This window comes from Pristiophorus japonicus, chromosome 18 (assembly GCF_044704955.1).
Source record: "Pristiophorus japonicus isolate sPriJap1 chromosome 18, sPriJap1.hap1, whole genome shotgun sequence".
In the NCBI taxonomy this organism is placed as follows: Eukaryota; Metazoa; Chordata; class Chondrichthyes; family Pristiophoridae; genus Pristiophorus; species Pristiophorus japonicus.
Window position 1 is genome coordinate 93414718 of NC_091994.1, and position 17608 is coordinate 93432325.

Sequence of the window (17608 nt, forward strand, 5' to 3'; positions counted from 1 at the left end):
AGGAATAGTCCACACCGCAAAGGGGGGTGAGGGAGAAAGAAAATAGAGACTAATATTGCTATGTGTATCTGTATTGTGAAAACCAAACTCACCAAAAAACTGTAGATTAACTGGTCATTCATCTCACTATTCCCCATCCAAGTGTGCCCCAGGGCTAGGCCAAGCTGTTTGGATAAGCCCATCCTGAGCCAGTGGCCTATTCAAATTAGGGGGGAGGAATTCCTCTTGAAAAATTCAGCATGGCACAGCACAACCATGAGGCAGCTGAAGCCCATTTTTGGCAGACTTGTTAAGTTGGGGCTTCTGATCAAGAAGGGAAGCGCAGCGTGATAAGCTGCTGTATAAATTCCAAGTCCATCTAGCTCTGTCTGTATTTGGTAAAGTGAATCAATAGACGCTGTTTTTGAGAGAATGTTGTGCTTCGAATTGCACCAGCACACAGTGGGTTAAAGTATCTTGGCTGAGAGGCTTCTATAAGGCAAGTCCAGGCTAATACACAGGGGACAGATTAAAGGGAAAAGAATCAAAATAAGTCAGAAAAATCCCAAGCAGAGAAGTTTTATGGCCCAGAGTCAAATGGGGCTGGGACAGCTCAAAACTGCTCCAACTCCGAGCAAATTAATAACACACACACAGAGAAAGAAGAAAACACAGCTTAGGATCTGGAGTCGTGCAGAGCAGTGCGATTAGCAGGAGAGTCACATTACCTTCTGCCAAAGTTAGAAACAGCACAGGCTTCGGAATTAATTGGAGACAAAAGGGGCTCATTTGCTTGTGAGGCTGGTCCCAACGCGAGAAAAAAACCTTTACTGACAGGTCAGGACACCGCCCCCCCACCCCGATAAAAGAAAAACTCCAAACTGAAGCAGGTCCCTTTTGGACCAAAAACACTTGGAGCTTCTGCAACGAAGGGCTGTGATGATGTCATGATTTGTTTTTGATTTGAAACAACCGTGAAAAGTTTACTGAAGACAAAAGAGAAAGGGAGAATGGGACAGCTGGAAAAACTCCTGGTGTGGCATCTCCTGCTCTTAAAAGGTAAGGAGTTCTAATTACTGATTTAAAACAAAGTTATTTTGTTAAAGATTCAGAGACACATGATTGTTTCCTGATTGAAAATTTGCATTCTTCTGTGTCACCCAGTAACTAGACAAAGAGGCAATCTCTAACTAATGTTTGCTGGTTAGGGTGTTTCGAGTTGAACGGTATGTGTGTGCAGTGTGTTAGTGGCAGCTTTGTTGACTTGTGCTCATTCCTGGTGCTTTAGTCAGAGGTTAGATAGACCAGGCCAGTGGCTTTTCAATAAGCAAGATTTGTCCATGGAATAAAGCAGCAGAGTTTAGGCTTTGGACCTTGCTGCCGGTGCTAATGATGCTGTGCAATTTCTCCTGCATGTTTAGAGCTGCTCTGCTCAGCTTTTCTTTGGCCAAAGGAGCTTAACACTGTATCTAACCCGTGCTGTAGCCACCCTGTGAATGCTTGAGGGGACAGTGTAGAGGGAGCTTTACTCTGTATCTAACCCGTGCTGTATCTACCTAGGGAATGTTTGATGGGACAGTGTAGAGGGAGCTTTACTCTGTATTTAACCCATGCTGTATCTACCCTGGGAGTGTTTGATGGGACAGTGTAGAGGGAGCTTTACTCTGTATCTAACCCATGCTGTATCTACCCTGGGAGTGTTTGATGGGACAGTGTAGAGGGAGCATTACTCTGTATTTAACCCATACTGGACCTGCCCTGGGAGTGTTTGATGGGACAGTGTAGTGGGAGCTTTACTCTGTATCTAACATGTACTGTATCTGCCCTGGGAGTGTTTGATGGGACAGTGTAGAAGGAGCTTTACTCTGTATCTAACATGTACTGTATCTGCCCTGGGAGTGCTTGATGGGACAGTGTAGAGGGAGCTTTACTCTGTATCTAACATGTACTGTACCTGCCCTGGGAGTGCTTGATGGGACAGTGTAGAGGGAGCTTTACTCTGTATCTAACATGTACTGTACCTGCCCTGGGAGTGCTTGATGGGACAGTGTAGAGGGAGCTTTACTCTGTATGTAACCCGTGCTGGACCTGCCCTGGGAGTGTTTGATGTTCAGACTGTTTACCTGGTGTGGAAAGTGTTGTTCCCCCATCACCTCAACGACCACAAAATTCAGCCCTCGGGAATAAAAGAGAACCATCAATGGTGAGATTCACTCTTAAAGGGATCAGGCTAATGTGACAGTCCTGTTCACGCTCTGTTTTATCCAAAGCTAGATCAGACAACACAGAATAAAATATGAAGTCATTCAATTATATTTGAATATAAACCAGATGTCTATCCCCGGTGTGCATAGCTGACTTCAGTGACCTTAGGCTAGGAAGGGGAACAAATCTTCAAGGGTTTCCTGATCCTGGTCTCTATCCAGACATCCCTGCTGAAAGATGCATGTGTGAAGCCAGAGGACAGGATTGGGCTTGGCTCTGATTTACCCACTGTCCAATGTACTTCCAATACTCACTGTCTAGACTTGCACATGAAGGACGTTCAATCAAGAGAGGTACTGGAGGGCGGGTGGTGCCGGTGGAACCTGTAGCTCTGCACGAGTCAATGCTTAAAGGAGCGATGGGGAGAAAACTGGAAAGACTAAAGCCTTGAATTTAATTGGGGGCCGAGGTGGACAACCAAATATACTGACCTCAACAATGTGAAGCCCAGGAGATTTTAACTCCTGGGCCTCATCCACGTAGGCTCTGTCAGTCTCCCACCCAAAATCGGCGGGAAGCAGCAGCTGGCCGGGCAGCAGTGGGATATCAGGCAGCCGAAGGAATGATCCCCGACACTCTGGCAACTGGTTGCGAGGCCCTCCTGGTTGGGTGAGTGGGGGGAGCCCAGGGCAGGGGAGGAACACTCCTGCTCTTCCTGGCCTCACGGGGAAGTCAAAAAAAGGAATAAGACTTACTTTTTTGGGACTCATCTGGTCCGAGTCCTCTTTCCGCTAGGCTTCCCTACAAAAGTCACTGGTTACAGCAGGAGTCAGGCTCTGATGACGCCATATTTAAAGAAGAATCATGAGGGTCTTTGTCGCCTGCTCAGAATAGCCCGTTAAACTTGGATCCTGCAGGAAAGAGCGGGACCAGGGTAGAAAGTCCCATGGATGATTTATCTGCCCGCCCGGTTTCCCCAAACAAATTTAGGATGGTCTTGTGGAAGTGATTGCTGGTACTGTGTTTGTAACTGCTACAGTGGAGATGAAAGAAACAACCAAATCGTGAAATCTTGTGGTCAGCAACTCTAAAACCTCTGAGAATGATTCATACGACCCCAGGAGCTACTCTGCTAATTTAGGTACATTGTACACTAAAACCCACAGAAATGCACACAAATTTGGAGAATCCTTATCACACACATTTCAGGCCCAACACTCTTCCTCGTTCCCATCGACAAAAAAAATCAGAGCCCAACCCTGACAGTTCCGGGAGACCTTATCTATCACAATTTTGTCGTTGCAGGACTGCATCTTGTGGAAAGAGAATTAGGCAAGTTGGATTTTTATCAATCTATGTTAGAATTAGAGACAGTGGAGGGGAGTGCGATTAGAACCAGAGTCAATAAGAGGGGCGTGGGAGTTAGAATTATAGAGAAGAAGAGGGGACTGGGGTCAGAATCAGAAAGCAAGTGGGGAGTGGCATTAGAATGAGAGAGAAAGAGGGGAGTGGCGTTAGAATCAGAGAGTAAATGGGGAGTGGCATTAGAATAAGAGAGAAATGGGGAGCGGCATTAGAATCAGACAGTAAATGGAGAGGGGTTAGAATCCGAGAGGAAGGGGGAGAGGGGTTAGAATCAGGAAGAGGGAATTAGATTAGAATCAGAGAAACTAAGAGGAAAGTGGGGTTAGAATTAGAGATAGTAAGAGGGGAGTATGGTTAGAATCAGAGACAGAAAGAGGGGCGTGGGATTAGAATTAGAGACAAAAGAGGAGAGCATGTCTGTACTTTTATTTGGTACCGTGACACTTTGTTTAAACCTGCAGTGTGAAGTTGGTTAACACACATCACCTTGCATAAAACATTTGTTTCATTCCTTTTTTAAATAAGTTACGGTTTTGTGTCGCATTATCTTATTCAAGCCAGAGCAACAGTTGGCCTCAGTGCCCCAAGGATAGGGAAGGAAAAATCCATCAGTTTCCCTGCTTCTGATCATTATCCAGTGGTTCGTGTTGGAAACATGTGTGGGTGTGAGGTGGGCCAAGATCAGGCTAAGCCGTGATGATCTCTCAGGTTGAATAGCTTGTCAACACTCATATGTAATATGTGTGTTATGCTTATGCAACGCATGAAAGATTGTGTGTTATCCTGTATTTCGTGCACTCCTTCTGTGAATTATCCCGTATGTAACACACTCTATCCCGTGTGTTATACTGTATGTAACACACTCTATCTTGTCTGGTGCTATCTTTTGGTTGAGACGTTAAACTGAGGCCCCGTCGGCTCTTTCAAATGGACATAAAAGATCCCATGGCACTATTTCAAAGAAGAGCAGGGGAGTTATCTCCAGTGTCCTGACCAATATTTAATCCTCAATCAACAACATTAAAACAGATTATCTGGTCATTATCATATTGCTGTTTGTGAGAGCTTACTGTGTGCAAATTGGCTGATGCATTTCTTACATTACAACAGTGACTACACTTTTTTAAAAAAGTACTTCATTGACTGTAAAGCACTTTGGGATGTCCGGTGGTCATGAAAGGCTCTATATAAATTCAAATTTTGCTTTTATTTTGCTATCCTGTATGTAACACACCGTAACCCATGTGCTATCCTGTATATAACCCACTCTTGCCTGTGCATTATTTTTTGTGTAACACTCTGATCTGTTGGTGTGCATGCTGATTGTTCTGTTTTCAGAACATTTGGATGGAGGCTTGAATTAAATGATACTTCATGCCATTGAGCATTCCTTGCCCCCTTGCCTGTCTCTAAATTATAACAACCTTTATTTTGTCTCACTTTTATTCCCATTGAGCCTGGTGCATCACTCGCTCTGGTTTTACTCCAATGCCTTTTATTAATGTGGTGCCCTGGTTAGTTACTCACTTCCTGGCAGGTGCTCCCCAGATGATATTTTAAATATATTTTTTTACTGTTTTTCTCTTCTCACTCTTCAAGAGCAGGGTCATGTGACCCTGAAGTTCCTGACTCTGCACAGCTCAGAATTCTTTTCTAATTCTGAACAGCTGTTACTAACCTCGACTGCAATTCTCCTGCCCTCTTTACAGGATGGACCTGCTGCTTTATCTGCCAAATGGTCACAAGGATTTTGTCCCCTTTTAGGAATGTAGGAATAGGAGTAGGTCATTCCGCCATTTCATCGATCTGTACCTCAACTCCATTTACCCATCTTTGATCCATATTCCTTCATACCCTTATCTAATAAAAAATCAGCCGATCTCAGTCCTGAAAATTTCAGTTGACCCAGCATCCACCCCACAACCCTCTGAGAGCTCTGTGCTCTTCCAATTCTGGCTTCTTTTGCATCCGTGATTTTCTTTGCTCTACCATTGGCGGCCATGCCTTCAGCTGCCCAGACCCTAAGCTCTGGAATTCCCTCTCGAACTCCTCCTTTATGAAGCTCCTTAAAACCTACCTCTTTGACCAAGTTTTTGGTCACCTGACCTATCTCCTTATATGGCTCGGTGTCAAATTTTGCTTGATAATCGTTCTTGTGAAGTGCCTTGGAACATTTTATTACGTTAAAGGCAGTATATAAATGCAAGTTGTTATTGTAGTTATGGAGAGAGTACTAGATTTCGACTGCTTTTGTGTGAAAAAATGCTTCCTGATTTCGCTCCTGAATGGACTATCTCTAATTTTAAGATTGTGCCCCCTCATTCTAAATTCCCCCATTGGAGGAAATAGTTACCCCGGGGGAAAAATTGCCTCTTTTTGAGAGGCCCGTTAGTCAGGCACAATACACTTTTTGCCCAGCAAGGGGAGGGGGGCGCTACCGGCTCCCAGGAAATTGCCCGGGGGTTTGCGGAGGCGCTGACATGGCAGCACCGCACCCTGCGGGTAGCGCTCCAGGCCGCCGTACAACCATCGCCGTGCGCAGTGACGCCTCAGCGCCGCGCGCCTACCCTTTGCCGCCCGGAAATTGCCCTGCAGCGCACGAGGCTGCATGAGCGGGTGTCAGCGCCAGCTTCACGGGTCATGAAGCTGGCCACATCCACTCGTGGGGCGGATGTTAAAGGGGAGGTTGCCAGCGCCCCGTACTGCCATCTTACATTTTCCGACTCTCGGGTCGGCTCACTTACCTCTTTTTTTTGCGTGGTCCAGGCCGCCATCGTGCAGCCCGGCACCACACTGCCCTGGTGGTCCAGCAGAGGCCATCAAAGGCCTTGCAGAGTGCGCAGCAGCCTTCCCCTTTAAGCGAAAGGGAGGGGCGTTGAAGTACATCAGCGCTATGCAGACATCCGTTCGCGGGGCGGAGGTTAAAGGGGAGGTCGCCAGCGCCCCACTCCGCCATCTTACATTTTTTGCCGACTCTCAGGTTACCTAGCTTACCTCTTTTTTTTGCCTGTTCTGGGCTGCCATGGTGCAGCCCAGCATTCCATTTTGGATGCTGGGCTGCAGGCCCGGTACCACACTGCCATGGTGGTCCAGCAGAGGCCTTGCAGAGTGCGCAGCGGCCCTCCCCTTTAAGTGAAGGGGAGGGGCATTGAAGTACGTCAGCGCTATGCAGAGCATCCGCATAGCGTTCCCGATTGTGCCCCGTTAGTGCTGCTGGTGCTCCTGATCACGCCCCGTTAGCGCCGCTGGTCCCGCCCCTAAAGGTATTGGAGCGCGCGCGAGCAGGCGCTCCACTTGTTTTGAGAGGCAGATGCCCATTCAGTGGCCGGGGTGGGACTTCCATGCCAAGTGCAGGAAGTCCCGCCCCGAGTGGGTTACAGCCCCCAATCGGAGCGCAGAGCAATTTTTCTCCCTCTGTATCTACCCTATTGAATCCTTTATCACCTTAAACATCTCAGTTAGACTACTCCACAACCATTTAAACTCAAGAGAAGACAAACTAAGTTTATGCAACCTGTCATCATAATGTAACCTTTTCAAACCTAGAATAATTTTGTTGAGTCTGCACTGCAACCCCTCCAAGGCCAATATATCTTTCCGAAGGTGTGTTCCCCAAAACTGAACACAGTACTCCAGTTAAGGTCTGACCAAGGCTCTAAATAACTGGAGCATAACATCCTCCCCTTTGTATTCCAACCCCCCTTGAGATAAAGGTCATCATTCCATTAGTACTTTTTGTACCTGTGCACCAGATTTTACGTTTCCTTTCCTGCAGGTGCTGGTGCATGGGTTGTATTCCCTCCAGTACCTTGGCCAAGTGACCATGTATTAACCCAGACACAGAGTGTCATGGAGAGCATCATGGCCAAACCTGACCCTGTCCTCATACAACATCCAAATACATACAGTGTCCAGCAGGTGTCGCTGGATAGTACAAAAGCAAAATACTGCTGGAAATCTGAAATAAAAGCAGAAAATGTGGAAATACTCAACAGGTCAGGGAGTATCAGTGGAGAGAGAAATGGGGTAAACGTTCCAGGTTGATCTGTTGCTGGATAGTAATTCAGGAGCAGAAACCCCAGCTGACTTTCCCTTCCCTAGTTCAAGGGCACTGAGGTCAACTGTAGCATTCCAGTCGTTTCCTGAGTGGAGCTCAGCTAACTCTGTACAGATCAGGGAACAAACTTGGGGCCTCTAGTCCATATAATTCAGTGCTACAGTATGTGCTTCCTTTGGCATTGGTCTGTCAGGAGAGCCTTTGGGTCACAAGTCTTCATAAAATGCAATGAAACTATCTACAAGTTCCAGGAGCAATCTGCTGACCCTGGAGAGTAGACAGCACTACGGATGAAAAGAGGAGAAAAGATCAGGTCAACCAGGAAGTGGTGATTAAGGGATACCAAGCTTGGATTTTAAAAGCCTGTCGGAGGAGGGAGAGCTGAGGGAGGCCTAGAAAAGAATGTATTAGAGTATGGGACAGTGTGATAGATCTCAATTTCAACACAGTGAGGATGCAGGAAGGAGGAAGAGTGAGTATATTTGGATATTTTCAATTATCAGGATCAAGAGAGGACAGTTCAGAGAAGGCTGAATGCCAGGCAGGAAGGAGATTCCAATCGTCTGAACAGCCTTTGAACATGGACTTAAATTGCAAGACATCTCGAGTGGGCTGAGAAATTTCTCCCATTCTTATGCTTGCAGGAATCTCCAAGATTGAAATGATGTTTTGACTTAGAATATTAACGCCCACAACTGTTTCATTTATTTAAATAGTACAGGCTGATCGGGAAATATTTAGCTAGTTTCTCCAATCCCACTTCAGAATATCCAACAAAACATGTCAGCATGTCAGGGGAAAGCCAAAAAAAAGAAAGACTTGCATTTATATCGCACCTTTCATGACCTCAGGACGTACCAAAGCACTTTGCAAACAATGTAGTACTTTTCAAGTGTTGTCACCGTTGTAATGTAGGAAACACGGCAGCCAATTTGCATAGTGTAAGATCCCACAAACAGCAATGTGATAAATTACCAGATCATCTGTTTTTAGTGATGTTGATGGAGGGATAAATATTAGCCAGGACATCGGGAAGAATTCCCCTACTCTTCTTTGAATAGTGCCATGGTATCTTTTGCATCTACTTGAAAGGACAGATAGGGCCTCGGTGTAGTGTCTCATCCAAAAGATGGTACCTCTGGACAATGCAGCATTCCCTCAGTACAGCACTGGAAATGTCAGCCTGAGTTACGTACTCAAATCTCTGGAGTGGAACTTAAACCCACAACCATCTGACTCAGAGGCGAGAATGCTACCAACTGAGCCATGGCTGATACCTGTGAACATTGAATGACAGGCAGAGAAAAAATAAACCAAGATCACCATTCCTGATCAGTGCATCTAGAAAGTGAGTGTGGATGTATGTCATCTGATGACAGGCTCGCTGTGATGCTCAGCAAGGTCCAATATCCTCATGATACGACCTATTTGGGCTCACTCATGAAGAATGGCCACTTGATTAGGTACTAAAGGATCCCAGTGAGCTGCACCTTCAGGGGAGGAGGGTCCTGAACCCCAGTGAGCTGCACCTTCAGGAGAGGAAGGAACCTGAACCCCAGTGAGCGTCAGCACCTTCAGGAGAGGAAGGGACCTGAATCCCAATGAGCTGCACCTTTAGGAGAAATTGGAATCTGCCTTGAGACATGCAACTTGAGTTCTGAAACTTAAGAAAACTCCAAGAAAACATGATTGCTTTACACTGCAACTTTGCAAAATTTTTGATCTGTAAATATTTAAGTGGAGCTGAAGATCTGATCTTAAATCCTTATTGACTTGGGAGATAGAAGTAAAAGATTAAAGGGCCGAAATTGCCCCTTCCCTTAAGGCCTGTTACTGCCGGAAATCGCGGCCATGCTGCAGAGTGGAATGGCCGCAGATTTTTCATGGAATGGCCGCCATTTTGAAAATTCCGCTCCTGCAGTATCCCGGCAGTGACCCACTCACCCCGTTGCCAATCCGACCTAAGTGCATCATCAGAGCATGCACCGCTGATGTCCACCCCCCCCCACCCCGGTTCGCAAAATTCTGCCGAGAAAATCTTGTTCCCGCCGCTCGGTGCCACCAGCTTTTTCTGCCGGCGCACTGTGCTTGGAGTGTGTTCAAAATGGCGTTGCGGCTGCCATTAAAGGGGAGGACCTACTGCTGCGGCCGCCATCTTAATTTTTTTTGTCGGCCGACTGCCATGTCGGGTCAACAATTATGCCCTGGCTTCGGCCGGGCGGCCAACAGGCAGCCTTGCACCCTCTCTTGGGTGGCAGGCCGCTGGCCCGGCCGAAACCCTCCCTGATGGCCCAATGGACCTAACTTAAATAATGGCAGCGGCTCTTCCCTTTGAGTGAAGGGGAGAGATGTGGTGACGCGCTAGCGCGATGATGTCATCAGCGCTACGCTGATCAGTGACGGCAGAGGACAGTCTGCCCGTTCCCAACTTCCGCAAATCTAGTGTGCGAGCTTCCACTCACTGCCGCATTTCTGCCCCCATTACGACCGACTTCTGGGCCGCTAGAAAAAAAGCCAAAGTGCGGAATTTTGCTCAAGAGGCCACCACATCCACCGGGCCGGTAGTAACAGTTGAAACAGGGTAGATGCACCGCATTTCCGCAGTGGTCAATTTCGGCCCCTAACTGTCTTGGCTGAGCGAACCCATCGGAATTGAGATTAAATGTGGCTGTCTCCCCAATTTAATTTTAAGATAGCAGATTGGGAAGTTTTCTCATCAGAGCTGAATTTGGCCATTAAATATATATCTGTGACACCTGAGAACTGTGATCCTTTTGTGGAATGGATACAGAAGACAGCTCGAAGGAATTTGCTATACTAGCAATTTCTTGGTTCATCTGATGGATCTAAAGAGCTGTACAAGGATTGCATAGAATATTCTGCTTCCCGGTCGCAGAAAGCCAGGTTGAGAGGCTGGCTGGCTGTCGGGCAGCTAGGCCTTCGGCACCAGGCTGCATTTGGGGAGCGGAGAGGAGGGAGGGAAGAATCGGAAAAGCCTGGGGTGAGGTGGGGTGGAGATCGGTGGCCAGGGGGAGGGGGAGTTTGGAGGCCAGGACCAGAGTGAGGAGAGATTGGAGGGTTTCCCAAAGCCTGGGAAACCTGACCTGCTGGCATAAAATTGAAAATGGAGGGTAAAATCTGAGGCACGCAGCCACATTAAAATATTTAAATGAGTGATCCGCCTCCTGGGAATGGGTTGGTTGCCCGCCTCGCCTCCATTAAAACCGGAAGTGAGCGGGTTCGAGACGGGTTGAGTTTGGGTTAAGATTGTTAACATCTCACCCGACCCAAAGCCATCTGTTTTTGGGGATTAAAATTTCCCCCCTCTTTTTCTGCTGCTGAATATGTTTGCACTTTATGGGAACCCTCCACCAATGCAAAGAAATTGAACTCCGTTCTCGATATTGCTGTTGTAACATTACTGGCTGTCTTAAACCTAGCAAGGTAGACGATCTTTACCTGCTGTCGAGTATTGCACCTCCAGACAGATGGAGCAGCCGTATCCAGACCCGCACCCAGACAATGTAATGATCTTCGCCATCCATTGTTCCAGTACCAACCTGCTCAGAGTAGACTGAAGCTGAGATGCAGCTTCCTCCATTCTGTTAACCCTCCCAACTCCAGTGTGAAACAGTGGAGAATTAATGTCGATAGAATAAGTCACATCGTGTGGATATCGAAACCTATGAGCATCTCCCAACTGCAGCTCTGAACCATGGCCGATCAGGAAATGCCTTAATCACTTATGCACTGGTACTGATTGTTCAAAAGTAATGATGTGGGATTGGGTTACAGTGACAGTAACTCAGTGATGCACATTGGGGATGAAGTGCAAAGAATAGATCATCTGCTCTGATGCCAACTCCTGTCTGAGACCTGTAATGCTACTGACCTTGCTAAATACAATGATAATGCCAAGGTTTGTGTAGCCTTGTGGATGGGAAGAGTGTACAGATATGATACAACAATTAGGGAGAGGATGTCGTGATGGAGTGTGTATGTTGGTTAGTAGGGAAAGGATACCATGCTGGAATGAGTGTGTCCTGGTTATTAGGAGGAAGATGTAGGGCTGGGTGTATTTTTCCTGGTTGTGAGGAAGAGGAAGCAGCAACGGGTGTATATGTGCTGATGGTGAGGATGATTGACGGGTGTATATGTGCTGGTTATTAAGAAGAGGATATTGTAATGAGTGTATACGTGCTGGATATAAGGAAGAGGTTGTACCGAAGGATGCATACATGCTGGTTATTAGGGAACGGATATGAGGAAGAGGATGTAATGAAGGGTGTATATTTGCTAGTTATTAGATGCCGGACTGGGAGAGTTGCACGGCTCTACTTTAATGTTCTGATTGATAGTTGTGTCAGGTTGTTGATGGCTGTTAAAGATTTTTCCAGCTGGATGTTGTACTGGGCACCCCATAATATGTTATGGTAGTCACGACGATGGAGATGTTGTGACTCCACTCGACCTGCACTGGTACCAGGATACGTGGCTTGAAGGGAAGTAGTTTTGTTACTTTCTCAACAATTCCAATGGTTCCATATATCAAACATTGAGGGTAATGAGCAATTATCAGATAAGCCGTATGAAGCTGCACCACACAATTACATCGGATTACATGGGATATACAGCACAGAAACAGGCCATTCGGCCCAACCAGTCCATGCTGACGTTTATGCTCCACTCGAGCCCCCTCCCGTCTTTCCTCATCTAAATCTATCCACATAACCCTCTATTCCCTTCTCCCTCATATGTTTGTCTAGCAGCCACTCAAATGCATCTATATTATTCGCTTCAACCACTCCCTGTGGTAGCAAGTTCCACACACATTCTCATCACTCTTTGGGTAAAGAATTTTTTCTGAATTCCCTATTGGATTTCTTGGTGACTATCTTCTATTGATGGCCTCTAGTTATGCTCTTCCCCACAAGTGGAAACATTCTCTCTGTATCCACTCTATCAAAACCTTTCATAATTTTAAAGACCTCTATTAGGTCACCTCTCAGCCTTCTTTTTTCAAGAGAAAAGAGACCGAGCCTGTTCATCCTTATGTATTCCCTCACATTTCTGGTATCATCCATGTAAATCTTCTCTCCAGTGCCTCTGTATCCTTTTTATAATATGGCGACCAGAACTGTACGCAGTACTCCAAGTGTGGTCTAACCAAGGCTCGACATAGGTTTAGCATAACTTCCCTACTTTTCAATTCTATACCGCTAGAAATAAACCCTAGTGCTTGGTTTGCTTTTTTTATGGCGTTGCTAACCTGTGTCGCAACTTTTAGCAATTTGTGTATTTGTACTCTGAAGTCCTTTTGTTCCTCTACCCCACTTAGACTCTCACCCTCCAAATAATTAGTGAACTCCCTATTCTTCCTACCAAAATATAATACTCACATTTATCTGCGTTGAACTTCATTTGTCAATTATATACCGATTCTGAAAGTTTATTAATGTCCTCCTGTAATTTGTTGCATTCCTCCTCAGTATTGACTATCCCCCAACTTGGTGCTTTCCGCAAATAAAGAAATTGTGTTTTTGATTCCAAATTCTAAATCGTAAATATAAATTGTGAACAGTGGTCCCAGCACTGAGGCTTGTGGAACATCACTACCCACCTTCTGCCACTATGAATAGCTACCTTTTACCCCTACTCTCTGCCTTCTGCCTTGAAGGCTAGCTTCCATTCCTCTGCTGTCCCCTGACACAGCAGACTTGCACAGATGCAGGCACTGACCTGAAATCTCATCGCAATTCCCTGCTTTCAGGTTCCATAGCTTGACAAGTGTCAGGCTGAATCAATTGGTAGAGCTCTCACCTCCAGATCAGAAGGATGTTGGTTCAAACCCCACCGTGAGCATTTAATTTAGGCTGACACTTCCCTCCCTCTGTACTGCACTGTTTTGAGGTGAAATGTTAAGATGAGGTCCTGTTTGCAGGTTCAGGTGGATGTTAATGATCCTGTGGGAATATTTGAAGAGGAGCCAAGTTCTCATGGTGCCCTGACCAAAATTTACCTCTCTTCCAACTGTTAGATTAACTTGACTTTCTAACCACGGCAACATGCATTTATATAGTGCCTTCAATGTAGTAAAACATCCAAAGGTGCTTCACACGAGCGATTATCAAACAAAATTTGACACCGAGCCACATAAGAGATATTAGGACTTGTGACCAAAAGCTTGGTCAAAGAGGTAGGTTTTAAGGAGTGTCTTAAAGGAGAAGAGGTGGAGAGGTTTAGGGAGGGAATTCCAGAGCCTAGAGCCTAGACAGCTGAAGGCATAGCCCCCAATGGTCAAGCGATGAAAATCTGGGTGAGCAAGAGCCAGAATTGGAGGAGTGCAGAGATTGTGGAGGGTTGTAGGGCTGGAGGAGATTATAGAGATAGGGAGAGGCAGGGCCATGTAGCAATTTGAAAACATAACATAACATAACAAAAGTTATCGCCCTAACTAATTCATTGTACAGTATGACGTCCGGAAGCTTCGAGACCAAGGCCGTTCCGGATTCCAGGCATTTCCGGATTTCGGAACGTCTTTGCCTGGTCCGAGGTAGATGGGGTCGGTGGGGGTGGGGGGAGGGGTCGGGCCGCCAAGGTAAGGTCGAGCTGCCGAGAGCTGGGGCGAGTTCGGGCCGCCGAGGACTGAGGCAAGGTCGGTCTGCCGAGGTAAGGGAGGGAGGCGAAGTCGGGCCAGGGCGAGGTCAGGCCGCCGAGGTAAGGGAGGGAGGCCAAGTCGGGTTGGGGCGAGATCGGGCAGTCGAGGTAAGGGAGGGAGGCCAAGTCGGGTTGGGGCGAGATCGGGCAGTCGAGGTAAGGGAGGGAGGCCAAGTCGGGTTGGGGCGAGATCGGGCAGTCGAGGTAAGGGGCGCCGAGGGCCGGGGCGAGGTCGGACTGTTGAGGTAAGGCGGGCGAGGTCGGGTCGCTGAGGGTTGGGGCAAGGTTGGGCTGTCGAGGTAAGGGGGCGCGAGGTAGGGTCGCCGAGGGTCGGGGCGAGGTCGATCCGCCGAGGTAAGGGAGGGAGGCGGCCGGACAAGGTCGGGCCACCGAGGATCGGGGCGAGGTCCGGCCACCGAGGTAATGGCGGGGGGGGGGGGGGCGGGGCGGCGGGGGGGAGATGAGGTCGGGCCGCCGAGGATCGGGGCGAGGTCCGGCCGCCGAGGTAATGGCGGGGGGGGGGGGGGGGGTGCGGGGGGGGAGATGAGGTCGGGCCGCCGAGGATCGGGGCGAGGTCCAGCCGCCGAGGTAATGGCGGGGGGGGGGGCGGGGGGGAGATGAGGTCGGGCCGCCGAGGATCGGGGCGAGGTCCGGCCGCCGAGGTAATGGCGGGGGGGGGGGGGGGGGTGCGGGGGGGGAGATGAGGTCGGGCCGCCGAGGATCGGGGCGAGGTCCAGCCGCCGAGGTAATGGCGGGGGGGGGGCGGGGGGGAGATGAGGTCGGGCCGCCGAGGATCGGGGCGAGGTCCGGCCGCTGAGGTAATGGCGGGGGGGGGGGGCGGGGGGGGGAGATGAAGTCGGGCCGCCGAGACGGGGGGAATCCGGACTTTGGAACATTTTTTCTGCTTTCCAGACGACCCCACCACGGATCGGCCTGGTGTCAATTCCGAATTTCGGAACTCCGTATTTTGGACGCTCAACCTGTATGTGAAGGACTGAGAGACCTGATAATGCAGGGCTTTCTTTAATTATACTTTGCAAACATTTCTAAAAAGCATTGACTTATTTCTACCCTATGACCGATATTGATAATCTACAGTAAAGTAAGTTCCTAGATATCATTTACACAAACCATCAGACACCTACCAATCTAGCCAGGACCGCTTCATTTTGAAACAAACCCTTAAATTCTCACCATGTACTGATCCCCCTGTCACTATTTTATCCAATCACACTCTTTAATACAAATGGCTCAACTCCAAAACCATCCCTTTAAATTCCAAATGACCCATCTTTGTAAACCAAAAGCAGACTGCCTGTCTGGCACAATCATTGAGTACAACATGTGTTACAGATTACAGAGATGGTATTCTGGGGCTGGAATATGTTTTGGATTGTCTACTTAATCCTTGAACAACACTAAACCGTATTTAGTTTTGCATAGAATCTTCCAGAAAACTGGATGGTGCAATGTATTACTCTGTCCTCTGGAACATGTGTTCAAATCCGACAGACTGCAGTGAAGTCTGTTGTAGAAATTACAGCTGAGCCGTTCGGCCGTATGTTGGTGCCAACTTTTCAGCTGGAGTTGCCTCCTCTAATCCCAGTTCCCTGCCTTTTATGCTTTTATATTCTTCATTTTCAAATACTTATCCAGTTCTTTTTTAAGTGATGATCTCATCTCTGCCTCAAAAGCCACAGAGCATCCTATGTTTTAATTCACTTTCTGGAGATTAGTCATTTACACAAGTAAGGTGAGTTTGGACACTCTCAAACCAACTGCCAGAGCGCAATATGGTCACAAAATGTAACACAAAACTATCAACCATTGAGTAGCCTTACTATGTAGGTATAAAGATCGATAGAGTAGAGTACACAATGGAAATATCATCAGTGTCATAGACGGGATTATTCTGAGATCATGTCCTCCTATTTCCCTGAATATTGTCTACGGGCTTATCCATACGAGGACGTTGTTGCTACCAGTTTCTTCCAACTGTAATAGTTAAGGGTTCTCACTTGTACCTCATTGGTTGTAAGACCCATGGGCACTGTTATTTGTCATTCCCTCTTGGGTATTGACTGTTCTAATATGGATGTTTTGGTTGTTCTCCCCAATAACTTGTTCTCCCCAGTTATTGCATGATAACAAAAGGGATTCTGCCACAAATGTGTAATAATCCGCTTTCAAAACTGCAGAACATAACCTGGCATTATCACTCACCCTGAAAACAGGCCCACATCACACATTTTACACTGCAGCAAAGTCCAAAACATAGGAGTCTTAGGGCTAAAATTGCCCTCAGAAAGGCCTCTGGGACGTGCTGTTGGAGTGCTGAAGGATTTTCTCCCAGGCGCAGCAGCCAGATCGTACCCCGCCCCCGGAATTGCCCCCGGGGCTCCGCCAGTGCGCCACACACTGTAATTAGCACACCGATGCGCCGACCCCTTTGTGCCCTGCGGGACGCGAGGTCGGCACAGGGTAATGCCACCAACAGCTTGGCTGGGGTGCCCTGGCCGTCCTTAAAAAGGAGGTGGTAGTGTGGTAGCCACCATCTTTTTCCTGTCGGACGATTTTTCAGTCGGCCCGACTATGGTAGCCACTAGTGTGGCTGTGCCACCAATATGCAGCCCGGCACCCGCTCTCGGGTGCCAGGCCACTGGCTCGGCCGACACCTTCCCCGGTGGCCCAGTGGGCGCCACTAAAGTCGCTGCAGACCTCATAGGGATAATTTCGGCCCCTTAGTGTCATTGTTAAATTAAGTAAAACTCATCACCACTCCCACCCCAATCCCTATTTATTTTCCAACTGTAACAATTCCATAAGTGGAAGAACAGGAATGTGCATCAAAATCAGTTAATATATTTCTTGTTTTTGTATATAAACACATTTGTGACTCTCAAACAATCAACACATTTTAAAACTTTTCTGCTTTGAGCTCATGCACAACCAACAGTGGGAGAAGGTAGTGTCCAATTGACTTGTTTTGACAGACTCCTGTCCCACCCTACAAATGATATGATTGGTTTCTACTGACTACCAGTTAAAAAACTGATCTTATGCAACTCTAACAAGCTAATGCACCAACTATCAGCTTAAAACTTTGCTGGTTAGCATCTGTAGTGAAGATATTAAACTAAACAACAGGACTGCCATGTCAGTGTAGCAGTAGGGTGAGATTAAGGCAAGTTATCATAATAACACAGGAGGATCAAAGCTGTGCCTTAGCACTTTCATAAAAGTGAGCCCTGAGCTCCAAAGCAGTGTTCAGCAAGTTTAGAAACATATAATCTTTCTCATTCCTCTCTTTACAGTGAAATTTTCCCTCGCCTACACTAATGGTAA

The 17608-nt window shown here is 47.4% G+C and overlaps 1 protein-coding gene across 3 annotated transcripts in view; it reads left to right on the top strand.

The window, feature by feature from the left end:
• Positions 1 to 590: 590 nt before the first annotated feature.
• Positions 591 to 17608, top strand: part of LOC139228900 (matrix remodeling-associated protein 8-like) — a 72304-nt gene continuing 55286 nt past the window's right edge. For all 3 annotated transcript variants that reach the window (XM_070860397.1, XM_070860398.1, XM_070860399.1), the window contains exons 1-2: positions 591 to 1038; positions 17578 to 17604. In XM_070860397.1, the coding sequence (XP_070716498.1) occupies positions 990 to 1038; positions 17578 to 17604 (76 nt within the window). In that variant the 5' untranslated portion in view covers positions 591 to 989. The remainder of the gene's footprint in view (positions 1039 to 17577; positions 17605 to 17608) is intronic.